Source organism: Oryzias latipes, chromosome 11, assembly GCF_053564925.1.
Source record: "Oryzias latipes strain Hd-rR chromosome 11, Olatipes_Hd-rR_3.1".
NCBI lineage: Eukaryota > Metazoa > Chordata > Actinopteri > Beloniformes > Adrianichthyidae > Oryzias > Oryzias latipes.
Genome location: NC_136247.1, coordinates 11,782,660 through 11,807,724, shown reverse-complemented (window position 1 = coordinate 11,807,724; position 25,065 = coordinate 11,782,660). Strand labels below are relative to the sequence as shown.

At 39.3% G+C, this 25,065-nt stretch overlaps 1 protein-coding gene and 1 long non-coding RNA gene across 2 annotated transcripts; one reads left to right on the top strand and one right to left on the bottom strand.

Annotated features, from left to right (window-relative positions):
• Positions 1–203: 203 nt before the first annotated feature.
• On the bottom strand, positions 204–618 carry LOC105355107 (uncharacterized). Its single transcript, XR_909601.3, has 2 exons — positions 469–618; positions 204–388 (listed from the first exon to the last, which is right to left on the bottom strand). It is a non-coding gene; the product is annotated as an uncharacterized LOC105355107 (long non-coding RNA).
• Positions 619–2,955: 2,337 nt separating this feature from the next.
• eppk1 (epiplakin 1) lies at positions 2,956–21,932 on the top strand. The gene is made up of 2 exons (XM_020707215.3): positions 2,956–3,093; positions 14,175–21,932. Exon 2 carries the CDS (start codon positions 14,187–14,189, stop codon positions 21,210–21,212), a length of 7,026 nt encoding a protein of 2,341 aa, XP_020562874.2. The 5' UTR covers positions 2,956–3,093; positions 14,175–14,186; the 3' UTR covers positions 21,213–21,932.
• Positions 21,933–25,065: the final 3,133 nt, after the last annotated feature.

The following is a 25,065-nucleotide window of genomic DNA, read 5'->3' as shown; positions in this document are numbered from 1 at the left end:
TTATGTAATTCTGTATTGAGTTTGATAAATCTCTGTGAATTCCGCATTGCTTTGTCTGCAATGCTTGAAATCAATCAATTATCCTCATTTATAAACATGATAGATTATTCACTTTATTCACATTGTAAATATACTGTCATGGTCCCGTGGGGATTCGAAAGGACCCAGGCGCTGGAACCCGGAAGAAACTCGGAAACGAGGTGTAAGTATAAGAAAGATTTAATTTCTCTGAAGGAGAGTCTGTGACCAAGTCTTTGTTGCTGCGTGGCGGCTGACTGGAGGGTGGAGGCAGACGGAGCTCGAGACTGAGGCTTGCTGGATCCGAAGGGAAGACGTAGAGGGGAACTGGAGAACTGTAGCCCGAGGAGCACACTCGTGAGGATGATTCCTGAGAGCAGAACGGAGAAGCAAAATCAGCGTGATCAAGCCAAGGTAAGGCACAAGACATGCGAGAGCCAGACTATGCACCGTGGTAAGAACAACGGACTGGCGTTGACGTCAGGTCCTGGATCTCCTGAAGTAGGCGGTTTAACGAGGTGATGATTGGAACCAGCTGGTCGCGTCCAGAGCCGAGCAGGAGAGGGAGGGGGGAAGGTGACTGACAGAGGCGCCATGACATATACTATACAGTGATCCCTCGCTATAACACGGTTTACTTTTCACGGTTTCGCTACTTCACGGATTTGCAGCGTGCATTGTGTTCTGCATTCTGATTGGCTAAAAAGCCACTCTGCTTCTTATCTACCTGTGCGTCAATAACGTTGCAGTTTAATATGTACACGTACGTAAAACAGCTTGCCAAATTTACATTATGTACTTGCAAATTCTCTTGATGTTGGCATGTCGGTGTATAAGGATGTTTTGCGAAGAAGAAAAAAGAGCGACACCAACTGCCGATCTCTATGTTCTTCTCCCGAACAAACACAGCTGCAGCTGCACCGCGGGCTTTAAAAGAAGAAAAGTCTGCAGAGCGGAGTCAGGATGCAGCGGCTCAGTCTGAATTTAGAGCAGTTAAATACACCCGAGTCACTATTTGTCCGACTGTACTTTGTATTTTTTCATAATCATCATTTTATATTTTCTCCCGTTTAATCCAATTACTCGGGTCGCGGTGGGCGAATCTCCGCGATTTGAAGCCTTCTGTTCACATTGATGATTAAAATTATTATTTGACAGTACAGAACAGAAGTTATTTGTTAAAAAACGTTTCTAAAGTACTTTGATTTGTGAAACAAATGTTTGAGCCTATAAAATGATTTGTTCTTTCTGTTCAATGTATGATAGAGGATTTAATTGTATCATAATTGTAAAAAAATAGAGGTTTCTACTTCACGGTTTTTGACTATCACGGGCTCTTTCTGGAACGTAACCCCCGCGAAAAACAAGGGTTTACTGTATATATATATATATATATATATATATATATATATATATATATATATATATATATATATATATACACACACACACACACATCTTGTTTGTCTAAAAGCACACAAAAGCCGCTTTTGTTAATTTTACGAGTTCTGGGGGGGAAAAAACTAGCGCACAAGCAAGCTAAAATAAATCTATCATCTAACATTTTGAGAATAGACTTTAAAAAATAAATTTCATTTGATTTTAACCAGATTTGAAGTCCTTCAATTACATATTTATAGACAAAAAGAAGCATTTCAAAATTTGTTTTAAATAAGTACAGGTCAGCACAGTACTCAGCACAGCTAAACTGAATTTCAATGCACATGTTGGAAAAATAGGCCCTTGAGGTTGGTGTAAGTATTGGTATCAGGAGAGTAGAGTTGGGGAAAAGTTGGGATCTGTTTATTGTGCAACATTCACATTTTTCACATTTTGCTTTCAGAAGATATCAGAACTTAATTTTTGTACCGATCACTTTGTGAGACATGCACATTTTTAGTCTTACCTTATCGTTTACAGCCCAAAACTAAACGCATTTAGACACATGTGACCTGTTTTTATATTTGTCCTTAAACATCCGGTCTGCACTTACAACAGAATCCATATCATACTTTAGGACGTTTGACCCCAAAGGATGGTTCAGTTGTTGACCATGAATGTTTCTTTCTGTGCCCCAGCAGTTTTCACCATGGCTATTTTGTTTTTACTTCTGTCCTCTGTCTGGTTTACTGATAACCCACTGTGAGGAGACATGCCAGACAGGAATGACCTGATATATTTTCCTGAACAACACCCACGCCCTAAAGAAGGACCCTGTTAATTACAAGGTTAGCAGCTCAGTGATGATGGAGTTGTATGTATTTGTGAAGGGGAGAAACTGACCCTGGCCCACTGTTTACCTCCTGGTGACAGCCCCTCCTTCCCTTCAAGCTTCAGCTCTGATTTAGTTTCCAAACTCAGTGAAGACTTTGCTCATCACTCAGCAAACATCATGAAAATCTCCTTACATTAATTTTTTTTTTAATTCTCTGTATTGAAAATTCATGTTCTGCGCAGGAACTTTGATTTTTGCTCCTTGTGACATATAAATTCCCTAAGGCTTCAGGAGGGATTGGTTCAAAACCTGTCGAACCTGAGGGAAAGTTTTTGACAAAAGAAATCGTGCAAACCCTAAAGCTCTGCTTGTCAAAACATGAAAGGTTAGATAAGAGAGATAAGAATGTCCGTTTACTCTCAATCTTAACAGAATTTATAAAGAAAAATTCTTTTTTCCAAGGAAAATTAATTATTCCCCCCCAAAAAAATAAGAATAAAATTGCCGTACAATTTTATCTTGTCTTTAGGCACAAAAACATGTAACAAATATAAGAACTTCTAAACCCTTCTTTGAGTCTTCACCTTCAGTAAGTCTCATTTTATTTGCTTTGATTGTTTCAGAACACAATGGGGAGGCTTAGAGGAAATCTTCAAAAATGTCTGGCATCCTGAGTTCAGAGCACAAAGGTCTGCTGCCTCCTCAGGCTTTGGAATAGAGACTGCACTCCGGCAGGGGAGGGACCTGAAGACCTGCAGTATAAATGACCAGAGAGCAGGGAGTTCTGCAGAGACGTCTGGAGCGCCTCTCTACGTCAGCTGAAAAGCAATAAGCAGTACGACGGTGGACGTGCACACCAGGTAGGAAGATTTCTTTTTGACTGGAGATGGAAAAGCTGACTGCATTTCTGAAAAAAAAAGAGTTTTTTTTTTTTTTTTTATTGGAAGTGGCTCTGCTTTTAACTTTGGCCTGCTTTCCTCAGAGTGGGCGTATCTGTGCTGACCAAGTCTTAGAAAAAGGCAATAAAACCACTGTGTGCTTTGACTTTCAGCAAACACCTTCAAGAAAATGAAATATTTTTAAGTGTTCATCTTTCCCATTACTGCTATGAACTTAACACAAAGTGGATGACTATCAAAGTTTTAAAGAAGTCCTACCTGAAGAAATCCAAGAATAGGGACACAACTCTTTCTTTCATTCCAGTTTTTTACTGCTGGGGAATGTAATGATGATAGACGGGAAAACAATGGTAAGCCTGAGTCCATGTAAGCTGTACATGTGCCAAAGAAGGGAGCGGCAGGCTGTGGAGTGCTGATCTTAGGTTGAAAGCTCAGTTTTGTTTTCTCTCTGCCAGAAATCAAGAGACCAGTCTAGAAAATGAGTTACCAACAATCATTTTTATTTTACATATCACCTTTCAAAGCACTCTAGGATGCAGTCCAGTATGTAAATTAAACATAAATCAAAGGTAAAACAATGGACAAAAAGAAAAATCAAGTAAAATTACAGTATTAAGGAGAAATGGCAGATTTTCTTGGCTCAGTTTAAGAGACTTTTACAACCCCGTAACTCCCCCTGACAAGCTGTCAGTCCTCAAAACACATGTCAAAGTCATTAAAACCGCTGCAAAATGAGTCACAACCTTGTTACTCGATAAACTTTTCGCACCCTGGTGAAAAAAAAAAATTTATTTTTTTCACTATTTTAAAATTGTTTTACAAATAATTTACCGAATATGGAACTTATCTGAAACCATGTGAGGAAACTGTAGACTTTTTTCTTTTTTTACTTGTGTGAGTGTACTCACTATTAGCACCTTTCTTTTTTTTAGTGTCAGTGTTTCCTTTAAATCTGGCATTACTGGCTGACGATAGACAAAGTGGAGCAATGTGGTAATAAACAGAGAAGTTAACAAACTTTTTTTTCCCCAAAGTTTAAAAAGACAGTGATTTAAGAGATGATTGAATATAATAGAAATATCCAAATGTACTAAATTATCTTTGAATAAAATTTTATGTGGAACACACAGGAGCATTACTGTCACCCTAATATATATGTGTGTTTTATTATCGTGTTTATTGTTTTTATTCTTTCATGCCTGTTCCAATCTGCAAACTAACGTTTTAAGAATGTTTTCAAGTTGCGTAAAAGATTACAGAACTGCATAAAAAATAAGCAGTTCACTGCAGGAGTTACAGTTGGGGCAGAGTAGCTAAAGGATTCCTGTAGAGAACATTGTGGAAGTTTTTCTAATTTTGTAATCAGTCCTTTATTTTGAAAATCTGCATGTCTTACCCCTACCCTTTAATACATCAGTAAAAAAAAGGGATGTTCCTCTGGGAATGGCTTAGGAGTAGGACTTACACAAACGTCTCTGAACTGAAAACAAACCAGAAAATCAAAGATCTCAAGATGGACTTTCACCAAGTGACCACTGAGCATCTAATTACCTTAAAAAATTGCACAACCTTAATTATCAAGAAAATTCATTTTCTTGTGCCTAAGTGCTGCGAGAAGACAGTTCCAGTTTGGCAGAAGATGCATTTAGGAAATGCATATTCTTAGAAATAAAAGTAAAAAGTGAAAGCACTATCAAAGTATGACATAATCTTGTTTGCTGGCAAAGATGCTGACGCATTGTGGGGGTACTGTAGCTGCACTAACACAGCAGCTTTAGTGTGTGTCCCCTCTCACACACCTTCACTGAGAGAATGCAAGATTTCCATCCCAGCATAAAACATTTTCAAATTTGTCTGTGTATTGCACAAGAGCCCTTTTTAAAATGACATTGCACAGACGCATAATCTTCAATCAGTGCACCTATGACAGACTCAGTTATGTCACTGCTTGCTTTGCTATTCTTTCATTAGTGAAAAAAAGCATTTCAAAATACCCACCCAAATTCATCTGTACCTGTACCAGAAGGACCTGTTTTCACTTTTCATCACCTTTTCATCACTTCTCAGTTCTGCTCCTTCCCTATTTTATGAGAAATGCCTGATTGTTTCTTGCTGATTACCTGGGGCAGAAAGGTTCTGTTTGTCAGAAACTTACTAATCCGGCTAGGCCATCCAGTCTTAGTTTTCAGAGTTACAGGATGTTTTTTTTCACTTCCTGATGACATCTGATGTTGCACAATTTAACTAGCTGCCAAGCAATAAGCATTAAGCAGGTGTCTGAGCCAAAAGGCACTGATTGACAGGTAGTCATTTTGCAACAAGGTAGTCATTTTGCAAAAAAATGCATTTACAAGTGAAAAGACTGTGTAATTTAAAAAAATAAAATAAAATGTATTTTTCATATTAATAAAAATAAGTGTGTCCACTCATTTAACAATGTATGAATTACTATTTTATGGATAAAACCTATGATAACTACACTGTGCATACTAAATTTGTAAAGTTACTACAAAAGTTATCAGAGTTCCACTCCTTATGAGTCAGTCCCATTCTGGTCAGATTACAGAAAGAAAGCAACCACTCCCCTATTTACTCATGGAGCACCTGAGTTATCTATGTGTAAATACAGAACACTCTGACAGCTGGCTCCTTCTTTGACATTAAATACAGCAAACTAGAGAAAACCACTACACATAGACGGCCTTCTAGATGCTTGTCATCGTGGAGTATAGTTAAAGGTATTTTCTACTTGTGAGTCTAAACTATGGAAGCGATTCTGTAGCATAAATAAAAAGCAAAGTCAAAACCAGAAATGCTGTCATGGTTTGAGTTTGCTGTCTTGTTTTTCGTCTTGTTTTCTGTTTCCTGTTTTATTTTGTAAGGTCCTGTCTTGTCTGGTTTCTTGAGTTTTACTTCCTTTGGTCCCCATCAGCCCTGATCGTGTCCACCTGTGTCTTGTCTGCCCTGTCTGTATTTAAGTCTCGTCTCGTCTGCCTTCCTCCTGTGCTGGTCCATTAACTCAGTCTTGGTGTTCATGTCTTGCTGTCAAGTCTCTTGTTCCTCGCCACGCCACAGTGAGTTTTCGTTTGGGTTTTGTCATCCTGCTCTGCAGCGCTTTTGTTTGTTCTTTTTGTGCATTAAAACCCACTAGCCCTGATCCTCATGCCTCCGCCTCTGCGTCTGGGTCCATCCGGCTCTCGAGCCACCCCTCACCATGACAAATGCTTTGCATTTTCAAAATGAAGCTGCATTTTTTGACTCAAAAATAAAAAAAAGCAATCCACCAAAATGCTTTTTTCATTTCCTTCCTCAACACAGCTTATTCTGTCACTTAATTAAAATTAAAATGGTATTTGACATTTCATTTTCAAGACATTCTCTGGTAAATGTGTAGCATAATTAATTCAGAAATGTCTAATTTGGCATTTAAAATGGATTAATAGATATGCTTTTTAATTTTCAAAATGAAGCTGCATTTTTTGACTCAAAATTAAAATGAAAAAGCAATACTTCAAAATACTTTATTATTTTATACTTCAACACAGCTTTTTCTGTCACTTAATTAAAATGCTAATGAAAATGTTATTTGACATTTCAATTTCAAAAAGGTCCCTTGTAAATGTGTAGCACAATTCATTTAGAAATGTCTAATTTGACAATAAAAATGGATTTACAGAAATGCTTTTTAATTTTCAAAATGAAGCTGCATCAAATGACTCCAAATTCAAATGAAAAAGCAATATTTCAAAATGCTTTTTGTCATTTTATACCTAAAAACCGCTTATTCTGTGTCATAATCAAAACGAAAATGCAAAGAGGGGATGGCATTTGCATTTTCACATCCACCCTGCGAAATTTGTAGCAAAATTCTTTCTCAGTGAGCATTAGCAGAGGGGAGACGGGGCGATGACGTCACTGCTTTCTCCGTGTGTCCGGCCGCTGACAGACGGAGACACACCAGGAGCAGTGGAGCTTTCTGTTAGCGGCAGAGAAGACGGTTCTGTGTTGGTTGTGAACTTCTGATGACTACACAGCTTCTCAAAACTATACATAGCAGCATGTCCGCCTTCTGCGGTCCCCCTCCGGAGGTCAAGCTTTTTTCTTCGTACCGCCAGCTGCCTTCGCATAACGGAGCGCGAAGCTCCCGATGATCCCTGAAGGCGGAAATGCTGCTGTGATCTGAGAAACCATCATATTAATTTGTGTTTCCAGTGGTTTCCAGAACAAAAATAAAGACTGATGTAATTCCCACATATTTACAAATTTATTTGCAGCTTCGCGCTGAATTTGCTGTTTGATGACAGCTGGAGCTCCATCAACAGATAGCAGATTTCTCCATGCTAAACGCTTGCTGGTTGGACCAACACGCACTCAGCGCAAAGCTGCAAGAGACTATCTTCATAATGTGCTTTTATTACACAGCTAAGACTATATTTAAGGGCCTGCTCGATCATATGTTTTTAAATCCGTGCGGTCAGACGACGCTGAAGTTGGCTTGCGATTCACAGCTTCTGATTCGCGAGGGCACTAAAGGAACATTCCGCTGCATTTTTCGCATTAAGATCACCTAAAACCGGGTCCTGTTCACAAACCGCTGGACCTGGACTGCTCAAACCTGGATTCCTGGATCTTAATGCGAAAAATGCAGTGGAATGTTCCTTTAGTGCCCTCGCGAATCGGAAGCTGTGAATCGCAAGCCAACTTCAGCGGCCTGACACACGGAGAAAGCAGTGACGTCATCGCCCCGTCTCCCCTCTGCTAATGTTTACTGAGAAAGAATTATGCTACAAATTTTGCAGGGTGGATGTGAAAATGCAAATGCAATCCCCTCTTTGCATTTTCGTTTTAATTATGACACACAATAAGCGGTTTTTAAGTATAAAGTGAAAAAGCATTTTGAAATATTACTTTTTCATTTGAATTTTGAGCCAAAAAATGCAGCTTCATTTTGAAAATTAAAAAGCATTTCTATTAATCCATTTTAAATGTCAAATTAGACATTTCTAAATGAATTTTGCTACACATTTACTAAAGAACGTCTTGAAAATGAAATTTTAATTAAGTGACAGAATAAGCTGTGTTGAGGAAGGAAATGAAAAAGCATTTTGATGGATTGCTTTTTCATTTTATTTTTGATTCAAAAAAAGCAGCTTCATTTTGAAAATGAAAAGCATTTCTGGTTTTGACTTTGCTTTTTATTTATGCTACAGATTCGCTTCCATACTAAACCTCTTGGCCCCCAACAGTAAATAGGAATCTCAACAACTGCAGGTCATTAGGTCATTAGTTGCACTCATAAAATAAAAAAATTCAAAACGTTTTGAACATTCATGTCTTTCTGTTAGAAGTCCAAACCTGTATAAAAACAAAAACCAAGCTGGAATGTTAACATGTACACCAAGAACCACATTAAATGATAGTGAGGTAAAATTGAGCTGAACAATATTTTCTTTTCTTTTTTCTTTAAAAAAAACTAAATCAAAAGACTAAATCAAAAAAATTAAACCAAAAATTCACTGTTTAAGTTAAACTGTGAATATTAACTTAGAGGCCCTATTATTTTTTTCCCCCCAGCTCTTTCACTTTATGGTCCCCAGAATGTCAAGTGTTTTACCTATAATAGGTGGAGCAGTACCGTAATTTCCGGACTATAAGCCGCTACTTTTTCCCTGCGCTTACAGCCCTGCGGCTTATTCAGTGACGCGGCTAATTTATGGATTTAATTGGCGGCCGCCACGTACGAACTTTTGTACTCAGTAATTAGTTTGAATTCTCTATCTAAAACCAAGCACAAGGCATTTATTTATCAACACACCTCTTAGCAGCCAAACAGCATGGAATTGACTTCAGGTCTTAGACACTTCAGTCATGGTTCAACAAAACGAAACACGCATGCCCGGCCGCATCCCAGAATCCTTTGGTGCCATTAGACCCAACATGCACGTGATCGCCACTACAGTATGATGCAGCTTTCAAGTTAAAAGCAATCGTTAAAAGCAGCGTAAAAAAATCCACCATCACCGACGGGTTTGGAAAAGCCGGTCAGCTGCGTGACGGAGAGAACAGCGCATGGAGTGAATTTACCTCTGAGTCATAGTGACTCGGCTGGCTGCACGTAAATATGTGGGAATAAAATCAGCCTTTATTTTGTCGGGACACGACTGGAAACACAAATCGACGTGGTCGATTTTACGGTTTCTAAGGACTGAGCGGAATTTTGCTTTGATAAGCTCACAGCCTCCGTGTGAGCTGGAGACATATTCTCCTGCTGCTCTTATAGAGCTGCGGAGCCGATGGCAGTCTGAAGGCTCCCACACGTAACAACGCATCCGCCCCTCATACACAAAATGTACAGTATTAAGTCCGAATGCTCTGCACAGAAACGATTTGCTACTTCCACCGGCGCAATGGGGACGAAGTGCTCCTCCTTGAAGCCGCCCTGGCCAGAGGTGTTGGAGTAGATAGGAAGGGGAGACAAGGAGCGCGCAGGGCGAGCGCGGAGCGCAGAGGAGCAACAGTGTTTGTTGTGGAAGGAATCTTCTGACGCATGCGCCGCACTAAGGGGCGCGAATCGCCCTGAGGCGCGCGCTTTTCAGTTGCCTCTGCTTTATTCTACTGGTGTGTTTTTTAACCAGCCCTGTTACTCCCATAATGCTGCCGCGACACAAGCGGAAGGAGAGCTTTTCCCGTTCACCCCTCCATCCACTGCTGATACTTGCTCATTCTTAAACACGTACAACTGTATGGCGAGCCGGGCGTTGGCCCCGTCTTTAGCCCCTAAGACTCATGGGAAATGGGGAATCGCGGGTGTAAATTTCCTCATCATAACTGAGGGATGTAATGTTGATTATATGGTTACTGTTTGTAATTTTATGTATGATACCTAGATTGTCAATAAGTAAAAAAAAAAAAAAAGAAGAAAATAAAAACACCATAACTGAGGAACTTGTGAACAGAATAGAGATCCATGCTGTTTGATAGATGTTAATACACTCAAATACATGAGCCTGAGGCAAAGCTGACTCCACCCACAGTGTGCTAATAAATCGCACTCACTCTGGGTTTCTGGCCGTGATCTGTCAGGATGGCAATATCACCCAACACATGCGCGGCTTGTACTCTGATGCGGCTTGTGTATGTATAAAAGCAGTTAAACACATGAAAATGGGTGGGTGCGGCTTGTAATCGGGTGCGCTTTGTAGTCCGGAATTTACGGTACTTTGGGCATGCAGATTGCATCGCATATCAACTTTCTGGAGATGACGATGTGCTCTTTAATGAAAAAAACACAGAATGATAAGGATAAAAAAAGCTGTCAAAAGGTTGTGAATTTACTCTTTCAGGTTAAGGTGCATCTGGAGGAATGCTGGGCTACTATAGATCTCTAATGTCACTGTAATCCATTTTTCCACAGTGAAATTAACAAATTTTTGAAACAATATGGTTGATCAAAATTTTTTCTTTCATATGTAAGATTAACTGCTACAAATAGATCATACCAACAGGTTGTATCAAAAGTCTCTTTTTTTGCGACTTTGAACCTCTACATTAGTTACTTCTGATGCTTTAGCTACCAAACTAACCTAAAGAGGGACATGTTTCCATATATTTCATTAACCAATTTTAAACATTTTTAAAGGGTTTTCTCGTGAATAATTTGTTTTAAACAATTATTAACTCAGATTTCCAGCCATACAAGTAGAATAACAGAACAGACAGTATATAATATGTCTACATGAATTTTTAGATTGTTCTTTAAAGAAGTATTCTGTTTAATTAAATTACTTTTTAATGGATCCAAAATCTTATAATTTCATTACCATAGATTTAATGTTTTTCTTCATAAAATAGAAAATAAGTCCAAAGTGATGTCAAACTTCAAAGATAAAGCTTGTGTTAAATGCCCTGTATTTTTCCCCTTAATACACCAATGCAACACAATCAGTGTGACAAAAGCTAACTCTACAGCTATGCAAACTATTTGGGTTATTGAAAAGTTATTGAAAACTTCACAGCTATTCCCTACAGACTATGCATATTCGTCTGTAGGGAATAGCTTAATGCAGTGTGCAGAAAATCAGTCTGATTCATATATCCATGATCAGTCTGAAAACACGAAGCATGACTTTGAAAATTATATTGATCCAGACTCAAACTACTACAATGATCTTGAAATTAGTTGTAATTATTATGCTGTGGAACAGTTTAACAACAATGTGGACACTCAAGAAGACTTTTCAGTTAACTGTTTCTTAAATCTATAAAAAGATTTAATGTGATTGCATCAGAAACTTGGCTTGATGATAACAAGATGGTGGAAGTAAACCTTGTGGGGTACAAGCTTTGTACTACCAATAGAAATAGAAGAAAAGGTGGAGGAGTGACTGTATGCGTTGGGACAATTCTAAGCAAAATCGTTGAAGAATAATCTTACACTATTGATAATGTTCTGGAATGTATCACAGTAGAAATAGAAGATGAACATTCAAAAAAGATATTGATTAGTTGTGTGTATAGGACACCGGGAACAAATATGGCCAACTTCATAGAAAAAATGCCTGACGTTTTAAATACTATGGGCACAAGTAAAATAAAAATAGTATGTGGTGACTTCAATTTTGATGTAATCAATCCAACTGGTTTAAATCAAGCAAAGGAGTTTATCAACTCAATGTACAGAAACTGTTTATGCCCAATAATTAACAAGCCAACACGTATAACTACAGAATCAGCAGCGTTGCTAGATAAAATATTCACAAATAGAACTGATGAAGAAATTTGGGGGATTTGTTTTGTGATACTACTGATCACTTCCCTGTTTTTGCAGTGTTGAAATATGTGTCTTCAAAGAAAATCTATACACAAACCCAGGAAAAATTTACAAGATGTTGCAATCCTGATAATATTGATTCATTTACGAGAGCTCTATGTAATCAAACATGGAAGGAAGTCTATGTTTTTAAAAATGTGAATGCAGCTTATGATGCCTTTCTGCAACATTACATAGAGCTTGATAATTTAAACTGTCCAATGATTAAAATTAGTCACAAACAAAAAATAATGAAAAGCCTTGGCACATGCTTGTAAAAAGAAAAATGCACTATACAGACATTTTGTAAAAGTAAAAAGCAAAGAAGCAGAAAATAAATATAAAAATAATAAAAATAAATTGGTGAATATAATAAATTCTAAAAATAACAGTATTATCATAAGTAAATTGAGCAGCACAAATTACATATGCAAGAGACTTGGAAAATAATAAACAGATAAACAAAAAGAACCAATAATAAACAAGAGTATCCAACTTATTTTAAAAAAGATGATATTCATTTTAGAAACCCAATGCTTATTGCAAATGAATTAAATAAATACTTTGCTAATGTTGGAAATAAGTGTGCAAAAGAAATAAAAGAGCCAATAAAGAAGTTGAAAGAACTTAAAATCCAACCAAACAAGTTTTTAATGTTTGTGTCTTTAGTTACGTACAAATGAAATACTAGAAATTGTAAGAAAATTTCTAAATAAAAGATCCAAAGATTGGAATGACATTGATATGTCAATAATTAAAATCCAATTAAGTTCATTGGTGAACCACTAACTCATATATTTAACATGTCTTTTAGGGAGGGCGTTTTTCCAAATAACATGAAAATAGCAAAAACTATTACAATTTTAAAAAATGGAGATCGCCATATATTTACAAATTACAGACCAATTTCACTATTATCTTAATTCTCCAAGATATTAGACAACTTTTTGTTAAAAGAATGAATAATTTTATTGATAAGTTTAATTTATTGCATGAGGATCAATATAGTTTAAGGGCTGGAAGATCTACTTCAATGGAGATAATGCAGTTGGTTGATAATATTTCTTCCTAGAAAGAGAAGAAGAAATTTACTATATTCATTTTTGTTGATCTTCAAAAAGCATTTGATACATTAAATCAGACTGTGTTACTTAGTAGGTTACAGAAATATGGTTTCAGAGGAATAGCATATTCCTGTAAGTTATCTTATTAACAGAGGTCTGTATGTTTATTTCAATGACGAAAAATCTGAAATGTGTCCTGTAACATGTGGAGTACCTCAGGGGTCCATATTGGGTCCTATTTGATTTATAGATAAACAACCTTTGTAAAGTTTCTAATTTTTTAAATTGTGTTTTATATGCTGACAACACTACTTGGTATTAATCAGGAAGTAATCTGGATAAGCTTCTTGCTGATATAACAAAAGAATTATCCATGATCAAAAAATAGTTTGATAAAAACAAACTGTCCTTAAATTAAAAAAAAAAAACGAGTACATCATATTAGGCTACAGAAAACTGCAAAACCATTCTGAGTTAAAAATGGAGGATGTTGTTCTTGAGTAAATGACATAAAATTTCTTGGAGTAATTTTGAATCATGAATTATCATGTAAACCACATATTACACATGCCATTTTCCACAAAGTCAAGTATTTTTTAAACACAGCTTCATTGAATATTTTTTTTTCCCTCATTATGACTTATTTGACCTATTCTTAAGAAATCTGGGGGTGTAGTTACAAATCAAACACAAAATCTATTTTTATTCTGCACAAAAAAGCTATTCGATTTGTGAATCACTCTTCATACAATCAATACACAAAACAAATAGTTCCAAAATTATGGGCACTTAAATATTAGAATATAGTTGATTTTAGTACTGGAATTTTTATGTTTAAAATTAAAAATCAATGTGTACCTGCCAAAATACCTTCTCGACTGCGAGACTATTGTGGTTGTGAGGTAATTTTGAGAAGTAATTCTATTTTTTTTTCCTCTATTTTTTTTTATTATTTTTTTTTTGGGGTTCTATAAATTTGTAGGTAGATGTGATGTTTGTAATCAGGGTCGGGGAAATAAGCCTTGGCTTCACCCGACAACTTTTTCGGTTAATTTTGTTAATTGTTCATGTTGACATTGTTACGTGTAAATGTTTATGCTGATGGTTTAAGATTGTGTGTTTAACATTACCAAAATAAATGTCTCTCTCTCTCTTTCTCTCTATTAAAGACCCCAAGTGAAATGGAGAAAACAGCTGTAGACAGCTCCTCGTCAAAAACAGCCATCAGAACAACAATTACTGAGGTGACTATCTTCCAGGGAATCAGAAAAGATGTCACGGCTTCAGAGCTGTTACAATCAAAAATCATTGACGAGAACACCTTCAAAGACCTCTCTGCTGGAAAGCTCACAGTGACTGAAATTAGTGAAAAGGACTCTGTGCGCAAATACCTCGAGGGCACCAACAGCATCGCTGGAGTGTACCTTCAGGCCACAAAAGAGACACTCAGTATTCAAGAGGCAAAGAGCCGAGGCCTGCTGACACCTGGGACCTCACTGGTTCTGCTGGAGGCCCAAGCGGCTACAGGCTTTGTCATTGACCCAGTCAAGAACAAGAAGCTCTCAGTGGAGGAAGCTGTAGCTCAAGGAGTGGTTGGAAAGGAATGGAAGAGCAAGCTGCTCTCGGCTGAGAGAGCAGTCACGGGATACAAAGATCCCTACACTGGAGACACAATTTCCTTGTTCCAGGCTCTAAAGAAGGATCTCATTGTGAAAGATCATGGCATTCGTCTACTTGAGGCACAAATCGCCACAGGAGGCATTATTGATCCAGTCTACAGTCACAGAGTCCCTGTTCAAGTGGCGTACGAAAGAGGCTACTTTGATGAAGAAATGAACCAGATACTCTCTGACCCTGATGATGACACAAAAGGCTTCTTTGATCCCAACACCCAAGAGAACCTCACCTATCTCCAGCTGATTGAACGGTGCACTACGGATCCCGTCACAGGGCTCAGCTTATTGGTCATTGTAAAGAAAGGAGAGTTCTATTTCTTTGTTGATGAGGCAACAAAGCTCATTCTGAAGTCCACTACAACAACAAAAGCTGGAGGAAAGTACAGGGGAACCACAGTGTCTCTGTGGGATCTGCTCTACTCCAAATATATCACTGAAGAAAAGAGGAGAGAGTTTGTCCAACAGTACAAGACGGGAACCATCACAATCAAACAATTTATGGACAGTGTCCTGAAAATTGTGGAGGAGCAGACCGCAAGTCGAATTGAGAAAACAGCTGTAGACAGCTCCTTGTCAAATACATCCATCAGAACAACAATTACTGAGGTGACTACCTTCCAGGGAATCAGAAAAGATGTCACGGCTTCAGAGCTGTTACAATCAAAAATCATTGACGAGAACACCTTCAAAGACCTCTCTGCTGGAAAGCTCACAGTGGCTGAAATTAGTGAAAAGGACTCTGTGCGCAAATACCTCGAGGGCACCAACAGCATCGCTGGAGTGTACCTTCAGGCCACAAAAGAGACACTCAGTATTCAAGAGGCAAAGAGCCGAGGCCTGCTGACACCTGGGACTTCACTGGTTCTGCTGGAGGCCCAAGCGGCTACAGGCTTTGTCATTGACCCAGTCAAGAACAAGAAGCTCTCAGTGGAGGAAGCTGTAGCTCAAGGAGTGGTTGGAAAGGAATGGAAGAGCAAGCTGCTCTCGGCTGAGAGAGCAGTCACGGGATACAAAGATCCCTACACTGGAGACACAATTTCCTTGTTCCAGGCTCTAAAGAAGGATCTCATTGTGAAAGATCATGGCATTCGTCTACTTGAGGCACAAATCGCCACAGGAGGCATTATTGATCCAGTCTACAGTCACAGAGTCCCTGTTCAAGTGGCGTACGAAAGAGGCTACTTTGATGAAGAAATGAACCAAATACTCTCTGACCCTGATGATGACACAAAGGGCTTCTTTGATCCCAACACCCAAGAGAACCTCACCTATCTCCAGCTGATTGAACGGTGCACTACGGATCCCGTCACAGGGGTCAGCTTATTGGTCATTGTAAAGAAAGGAGAGTTCTATTTCTTTGTTGATGAGGCAACAAAGCTCATTCTGAAGTCCACTACAACAACAAAAGCTGGAGGGAAGTACAGGGGAACCACAGTGTCTCTGTGGGATCTGCTCTACTCCAAATATATCACTGAAGAAAAGAGGAGAGAGCTTGTCCAACAGTACAAGACAGGAACCATCACAATCAAACAATTTATGGACAGTGTCCTGAAAATTGTGGAGGAGCAGACCACAAGTCGAATTGAGAAAACAGCTGTAGACAGCTCCTCGTCAAATACATCCATCAGAACAACAATTACTGAGGTGACTACCTTCCAGGGAATCAGAAAAGATGTCACGGCTTCAGAGCTGTTACAATCAAAAATCATTGACGAGAACACCTTCAAAGACCTCTCTGCTGGAAAGCTCACAGTGGCTGAAATTAGTGAAAAGGACTCTGTGCGCAAATACCTCGAGGGCACCAACAGCATCGCTGGAGTGTACCTTCAGGCCACAAAAGAGACACTCAGTATTCAAGAGGCAAAGAGCCGAGGCCTGCTGAAACCTGGGACCTCACTGGTTCTGCTGGAGGCCCAAGCGGCTACAGGCTTTGTCATTGACCCAGTCAAGAACAAGAAGCACTCAGTGGAGGAAGCTGTAGCTCAAGGAGTGGTTGGAAAGGAATGGAAGAGCAAGCTGCTCTCGGCTGAGAGAGCAGTCACGGGATACAAAGATCCCTACACTGGAGACACAATTTCATTGTTCCAGGCTCTAAAGAAGGATCTCATTGTGAAAGATCATGGCATTCGTCTACTTGAGGCACAAATCGCCACAGGAGGCATTATTGATCCAGTCTACAGTCACAGAGTCCCTGTTCAAGTGGCGTACGAAAGAGGCTACTTTGATGAAGAAATGAACCAGATACTCTCTGACCCTGATGATGACACAAAAGGCTTCTTTGATCCCAACACCCAAGAGAACCTCACCTATCTCCAGCTGATTGAACGGTGCACTACGGATCCCGTCACAGGGCTCAGCTTATTGGTCATTGTAAAGAAAGGAGAGTTCTATTTCTTTGTTGATGAGGCAACAAAGCTCATTCTGAAGTCCACTACAACAACAAAAGCTGGAGGGAAGTACAGGGGAACCACAGTGTCTCTGTGGGATCTGCTCTACTCCAAATATATCACTGAAGAAAAGAGGAGAGAGCTTGTCCAACAGTACAAGACGGGAACCATCACAATCAAACAATTTATGGACAGTGTCCTGAAAATTGTGGAGGAGCAGACCGCAAGTCGAATTGAGAAAACAGCTGTAGACAGCTCCTCGTCAAATACATCCATCAGAACAACAATTACTGAGGTGACTACCTTCCAGGGAATCAGAAAAGATGTCACGGCTTCAGAGCTGTTACAATCAAAAATCATTGACGAGAACACCTTCAAAGACCTCTCTGCTGGAAAGCTCACAGTGGCTGAAATTAGTGAAAAGGACTCTGTGCGCAAATACCTCGAGGGCACCAACAGCATCGCTGGAGTGTACCTTCAGGCCACAAAAGAGACACTCAGTATTCAAGAGGCAAAGAGCCGAGGCCTGCTGAAACCTGGGACCTCACTGGTTCTGCTGGAGGCCCAAGCGGCTACAGGCTTTGTCATTGACCCAGTCAAGAACAAGAAGCACTCAGTGGAGGAAGCTGTAGCTCAAGGAGTGGTTGGAAAGGAATGGAAGAGCAAGCTGCTCTCGGCTGAGAGAGCAGTCACGGGATACAAAGATCCCTACACTGGAGACACAATTTCATTGTTCCAGGCTCTAAAGAAGGATCTCATTGTGAAAGATCATGGCATTCGTCTACTTGAGGCACAAATCGCCACAGGAGGCATTATTGATCCAGTCTACAGTCACAGAGTCCCTGTTCAAGTGGCGTACGAAAGAGGCTACTTTGATGAAGAAATGAACCAGATACTCTCTGACCCTGATGATGACACAAAAGGCTTCTTTGATCCCAACACCCAAGAGAACCTCACCTATCTCCAGCTGATTGAACGGTGCACTACGGATCCCGTCACAGGGCTCAGCTTATTGGTCATTGTAAAGAAAGGAGAGTTCTATTTCTTTGTTGATGAGGCAACAAAGCTCATTCTGAAGTCCACTACAACAACAAAAGCTGGAGGGAAGTACAGGGGAACCACAGTGTCTCTGTGGGATCTGCTCTACTCCAAATATATCACTGAAGAAAAGAGGAGAGAGCTTGTCCAACAGTACAAGACAGGAACCATCACAATCAAACAATTTATGGACAGTGTCCTGAAAATTGTGGAGGAGCAGACCGCAAGTCGAATTGAGAAAACAGCTGTAGACAGCTCCTCGTCAAATACATCCATCAGAACAACAATTACTGAGGTGACTACCTTCCAGGGAATCAGAAAAGATGTCACGGCTTCAGAGCTGTTACAATCAAAAATCATTGACGAGAACACCTTCAAAGACCTCTCTGCTGGAAAGCTCACAGTGGCTGAAATTAGTGAAAAGGACTCTGTGCGCAAATACCTCGAGGGCACCAACAGCATCGCTGGAGTGTACCTTCAGGCCACAAAAGAGACACTCAGTATTCAAGAGGCAAAGAGCCGAGGCCTGCTGACACCTGGGACCTCACTGGTTCTGCTGGAGGCCCAAGCGGCTACAGGCTTTGTCATTGACCCAGTCAAGAACAAGAAGCTCTCAGTGGAGGAAGCTGTAGCTCAAGGAGTGGTTGGAAAGGAATGGAAGAGCAAGCTGCTCTCGGCTGAGAGAGCAGTCACGGGATACAAAGATCCCTACACTGGAGACACCATTTCCTTGTTCCAGGCTCTAAAGAAGGATCTCATTGTGAAAGATCATGGCATTCGTCTACTTGAGGCACAAATCGCCACAGGAGGTATTATTGATCCAGTCTACAGTCACAGAGTCCCTGTTCAAGTGGCGTACGAAAGAGGCTACTTTGATGAAGAAATGAACCAGATACTCTCTGACCCTGATGATGACACAAAAGGCTTCTTTGATCCCAACACCCAAGAGAACCTCACCTATCTCCAGCTGATTGAACGATGCACTACGGATCCCGTCACAGGGCTCAGCTTATTGGTCATTGTAAAGAAAGGAGAGTTCTATTTCTTTGTTGATGAGGCAACAAAGCTCATTCTGAAGTCCACTACAACAACAAAAGCTGGAGGGAAGTACAGGGGAACCACAGTGTCTCTGTGGGATCTGCTCTACTCCAAATATATCACTGAAGAAAAGAGGAGAGAGCTTGTCCAACAGTACAAGACAGGAACCATCACAATCAAACAATTTATGGACAGTGTCCTGAAAATTGTGGAGGAGCAGACCGCAAGTCGAATTGAGAAAACAGCTGTAGACAGCTCCTCGTCAAATACATCCATCAGAACAACAATTACTGAGGTGACTACCTTCCAGGGAATCAGAAAAGATGTCACGGCTTCAGAGCTGTTACAATCAAAAATCATTGACGAGAACACCTTCAAAGACCTCTCTGCTGGAAAGCTCACAGTGGCTGAAATTAGTGAAAAGGACTCTGTGCGCAAATACCTCGAGGGCACCAACAGCATCGCTGGAGTGTACCTTCAGGCCACAAAAGAGACACTCAGTATTCAAGAGGCAAAGAGCCGAGGCCTGCTGACACCTGGGACCTCACTGGTTCTGCTGGAGGCCCAAGCGGCTACAGGCTTTGTCATTGACCCAGTCAAGAACAAGAAGCTCTCAGTGGAGGAAGCTGTAGCTCAAGGAGTGGTTGGAAAGGAATGGAAGAGCAAGCTGCTCTCGGCTGAGAGAGCAGTCACGGGATACAAAGATCCCTACACTGGAGACACCATTTCCTTGTTCCAGGCTCTAAAGAAGGATCTCATTGTGAAAGATCATGGCATTCGTCTACTTGAGGCACAAATCGCCACAGGAGGCATTATTGATCCAGTCTACAGTCACAGAGTCCCTGTTCAAGTGGCGTACGAAAGAGGCTACTTTGATGAAGAAATGAACCAGATACTCTCTGACCCTGATGATGACACAAAAGGCTTCTTTGATCCCAACACCCAAGAGAACCTCACCTATCTCCAGCTGATTGAACGGTGCACTACGGATCCCGTCACAGGGCTCAGCTTATTGGTCATTGTAAAGAAAGGAGAGTTCTATTTCTTTGTTGATGAGGCAACAAAGCTCATTCTGAAGTCCACTACAACAACAAAAGCTGGAGGGAAGTACAGGGGAACCACAGTGTCTCTGTGGGATCTGCTCTACTCCAAATATATCACTGAAGAAAAGAGGAGAGAGCTTGTCCAACAGTACAAGACAGGAACCATCACAATCAAACAATTTATGGACAGTGTCCTGAAAATTGTGGAGGAGCAGACCACAAGTCGAATTGAGAAAACAGCTGTAGACAGCTCCTCGTCAAATACATCCATCAGAACAACAATTACTGAGGTGACTACCTTCCAGGGAATCAGAAAAGATGTCACGGCTTCAGAGCTGTTACAATCAAAAATCATTGACGAGAACACCTTCAAAGACCTCTCTGCTGGAAAGCTCACAGTGGCTGAAATTAGTGAAAAGGACTCTGTGCGCAAATACCTCAAGGGCACCAACAGCATCGCTGGAGTGTACCTTCAGGCCACAAAAGAGACACTCAGTATTCAAGAGGCAAAGAGCCGAGGCCTGCTGACACCTGGGACCTCTCTGGTTCTGCTGGAGGCCCAAGCGGCTACAGGCTTTGTCATTGACCCAGTCAAGAACAAGAAGCTCTCAGTGGAGGAAGCTGTAGCTCAAGGAGTGGTTGGAAAGGAATGGAAGAGCAAGCTGCTCTCGGCTGAGAGAGCAGTCACAGGATACAAAGATCCCTACACTGGAGACACAATTTCTTTGTTCCAGGCTCTAAAGAAGGATCTCATTGTGAAAGATCATGGCATTCGTCTACTTGAGGCTCAAATTGCCACAGGAGGCATTATTGATCCAGTCTACAGTCACAGAGTACCCAGTCAAGTGGCGTACGAAAGAGGCTACTTTGATGAAGAAATGAACCAGATACTCTCTGACCCTGATGATGACACAAAAGGCTTCTTTGATCCCAACACCCAAGAGAACCTCACCTATCTCCAGCTGATTGAGAGGTGCACTACAGATCCCATCACAGGTCTTTGCTTACTCCCGCTGGTAAAATAAATGTGATCCATTAAATCCACATCCACAGTTAGGCCAATCTGATGTTAGTATAAGAAATTGTAAAGTTTATTTTAAGAATTTCTTTTTAAAAAAGCGACAAAAGTGGTCACATTTATCCCCAAAATTCAGAACTTGTTAAAAATACTAACTGACACAAGGCCAGCAATGGTAACACAAGGTTACAAATTATATATTGTTTTGCTCCCAATACATGTCCTGCAATAGTATCACTGTCTTATGCAAAGTTTTTTTTAAAATACAAAATCAAACCCTGACTTTCCATGTTTTATTCTGATCTTGTGCTTTTTTTTTAGTAATCTGTGTCTTTAACAGTTCTAAACATGATATGCATTTTAGTAACATTACTGGCTTATTGATGATTATTTGGTTACTTTGTTTAACTGTAGTATCTGAATATGACACATTTTCATTTGAAGATATCGGCACTAATAAGCAACTAACAAAACACCCTTTCTTAAAAAGAAATGTGTATATTTTGTTGAAATGCTTTCATTTATTATCTTAAAAAACAACAAAGTTTTGGCAAATTGTTTGGCGCCTTTGGACCCCTTTAGTTTCATGTCACTATTGAGTACCTAAAAAGGGAATTAAAAAACAACTATTTTGTGCAGTAGATGCAACTTTTCCAAAAATACTGTATATTTTCTTTTGCAGTAACTGTAAATTTTCTTCTTCAACAATAAAGAAAATGAAATCCTGTATTAATCTTTTGTTATTACAAATCTTTCTGAAAGACACAAAATAGTCATGAATATGGAGAGAGAGGTATGATGTGATGCTAGACCTATTCAAATCCAGCAGACTTCTTTATGACTAAATAAAAAGAAAAACAAACTGTGTATCATTTAACTGTTGGTGTATTCTTTTTGACCATTTTTCAGTCTTGTTACATTTATTTTATTAAACAGAAATTTGAAGAATAGTACTAATTTTAAAGAATATAAATTTCACCAGTGGCCAAATTATTAAATGAAGATAGACACTTTAGTGATGCTAAATTAACTAATGTATTTTCTTTTCAGGCTAAAAAAAATCTTCGTTGGTAATAATACAGAAATATGTAATAGCAAGTAATTATTTCAACTATTGAAGCTTTTTTTTTTTTTTTTGCTCACATCTTCAAATTAATCACAATTTGCTCATTTTTTATATTTTTTGACTTTGAAATGCTTTATTCACATCTGTTTAAGCTGTAGTTTTTTGTTCATATTCCCAAATAAACTGTGTAAACATTGAATCAATAGTAGAGTTTATCCAGCCTTCATGGAATCATTCTATAGACAGTAAATGAAGCGTTTGCCACAATTACAAGCTGTCCAAATCTTTGTGCAAACATTTAGAAAAGCCTCATCCCTTGTACTATCCTATTGGGTCCAGATGACCCGATCCTTACATTGATTTGTTATCCCTACCATGACAAAGGTGGATAAAAGTGGAGAAGATTTCATGTAATCCATGGACACCAGTGAAGATCACAAATCATTGAAGAAAAAAGTTCAGTGCACTGTCTTGTGGGGTCTAGACGACCCCACTCCCAATGTTAAAGTGCCTTGGATACCACAAGCGACTGAGCTGTATACCCACTCACTTGTGTTGTTCAAGATACACTGGAGGTTAAATAGAGGAATAAGAGAAAAAATATATATTATGCTCTTTTACAATATTCACTCAAAAACCAGATTGACCTTTGAGCAGCTCCAGAACTTTACAACAGTTGCCTTGTGAAATTATTCAGCCCCCTTGAACTTTTAACCTTTCAGGCTTCAAACAGTAAGATATATAAAACTGTAATTTTTTGTGAAGAATCATCAAGTGGGACAAAATCATGAAGTGGAATGAAATTTATTGGATATTTCAACTTTTTTAACAAACAAAAAAACTTAATGCTTTTTGTGTGTAAAACGGCCAAATAAAGATAGGAAACACAGAAGGATATCTTTAAATTTGTGTGTGTGTGTGTGTGTGGGGGGGGGGGCTACTCGCCTGGGGAATAAGTTAGTATAGAACCGCCACTGTCTGGATAAGCTTATTTGTGAATCATTCTATTGTAGATTTTGCTTTATATTATATTATATATATATATATATATATATATATATATATATATATATATATATATATATATATTTTTTTTTTTTTTTTTAAATATATATCATTTTATATAATTTTCTTGTTGAAAGACAAATATCCATCCCAGTTTCAGGTCTTTTGCAGACTTCATCAGGTTTTCTTCCAGAATGGTCCTGTGTGTAGCTCCATCCATTTTCCCATCAATTCTGACCATCCTCCCTGTCCCTGCTGAAGAAATGCAGGCCCAAACCATGATTCTGCCACCACCATGTTTGACAGTGGGGATGGTGTGTTCAGGATGACTGTGTTGCTTTTACGCCAAACATAACATTTTGCATTGTTGCCAAAAAGTTTGATTTTGGTTTTGTCGGACCAGAGATCCTTCTGCCACATGTTTGCTGTGTCTCCCAGGTGGCTTGTGGCAAACTTTAAACAACACGTTTTATGGATCTTTAAGAAAAGGTATTCTTCTTGCCACACTTCCACAAAGGCCAGATTTGGGGAGTATACGACTGATTGTTGTCCTATGCACAGACCCTCCCACCTCAGCTGTAGATCTCTGCAGTTCATCCAGAGTGATCATGGGCCTCTTGGCTGCATCTCTGATCAGTCTTCTCCTTGTTTGAGCTGAAAGTTTAGACGGACGGCCGGGTCTTCAGATTTGCGGTGGTACTCCTTCCATTTTAATATTATCGCATGCACAGTGCTCCTTGGGACGTTTAAAGCTTGGGAAATCTTTTTGTATCCAAATCCTGTATCTCTGAACTGTTGTGTGTGTTCCTTGCTCTTCATGATGCTCTCTGCGCTTTAAATGGACCTCTGAGACTATTACAGAACAGGTGCATTTATACAGAGACTTGATTACATACAGGTGGATTCTATTTCTCATCATTAGTCATTTAGCTCAACATTGGATCATTCAGAGATCCTCACTGAACATCTGGAGAGAGTTTACTGCACTGAAAGTAAAAGGGGCTCAATAATTTTGCACTCCCAATATTTCAGTTATTTGTTAAAAAAGTTTAAATATCCAATAAATTTCGTTCTACTTCATGATTGTGCCCCACTTGATGATGCTGCACACAAAAATTACAGTTTTATATCTTTATGGTTGAAGCCTGAAGTGTGGCAAAAGGGTGAAAAGTTCAAGGGGGCCGAATACTTTTGCAGGGCACTGTATCTCCTATTTAAACTCACTGTCACTAAAATGTTAACAAAATACTTTGTGTTCCTAAAAGCAAAACTATATTCAAGGATACAAATTTAAAGAAAAAACAAACAACTTTGTTCGACATGAGTCCCCCAAGTTCATTTTAATTAACTACATATATTTCTCTTTCCAGCATTAAACGTTTCAAGCCAAGGTTGTTTTTTGTAATTAAAAGAAAAATAATTAGATATACCCGTTCTTTTTATCTTGAGAAAATTGTGAAGTGTTAGCTGCTCCTAGTTAAAACATGAGACATTGAACATTAGAAGTTCAAAAGTAAAAACTACAACGTAAACAAACGGTAAACAAAGTCAAGAAAAAAACAATGTATGCCGAAAACAGTAGATAAGTATTGTTAGAAAAACAAGAGGTATTTAGATTCATTAGTGTGTAGCATGTCACTCTTAGTATTTATTCTTAACGCTCCACTGCTTAACCCTTGTGCTATCTCAGATGACCCCACCCTAACATTGATGTGTTAATTCTACCATGACAAAGGTGGATAAAGGTGGAAAGATTTCATGTAATCCATGGACACCAGTGAAGATCACA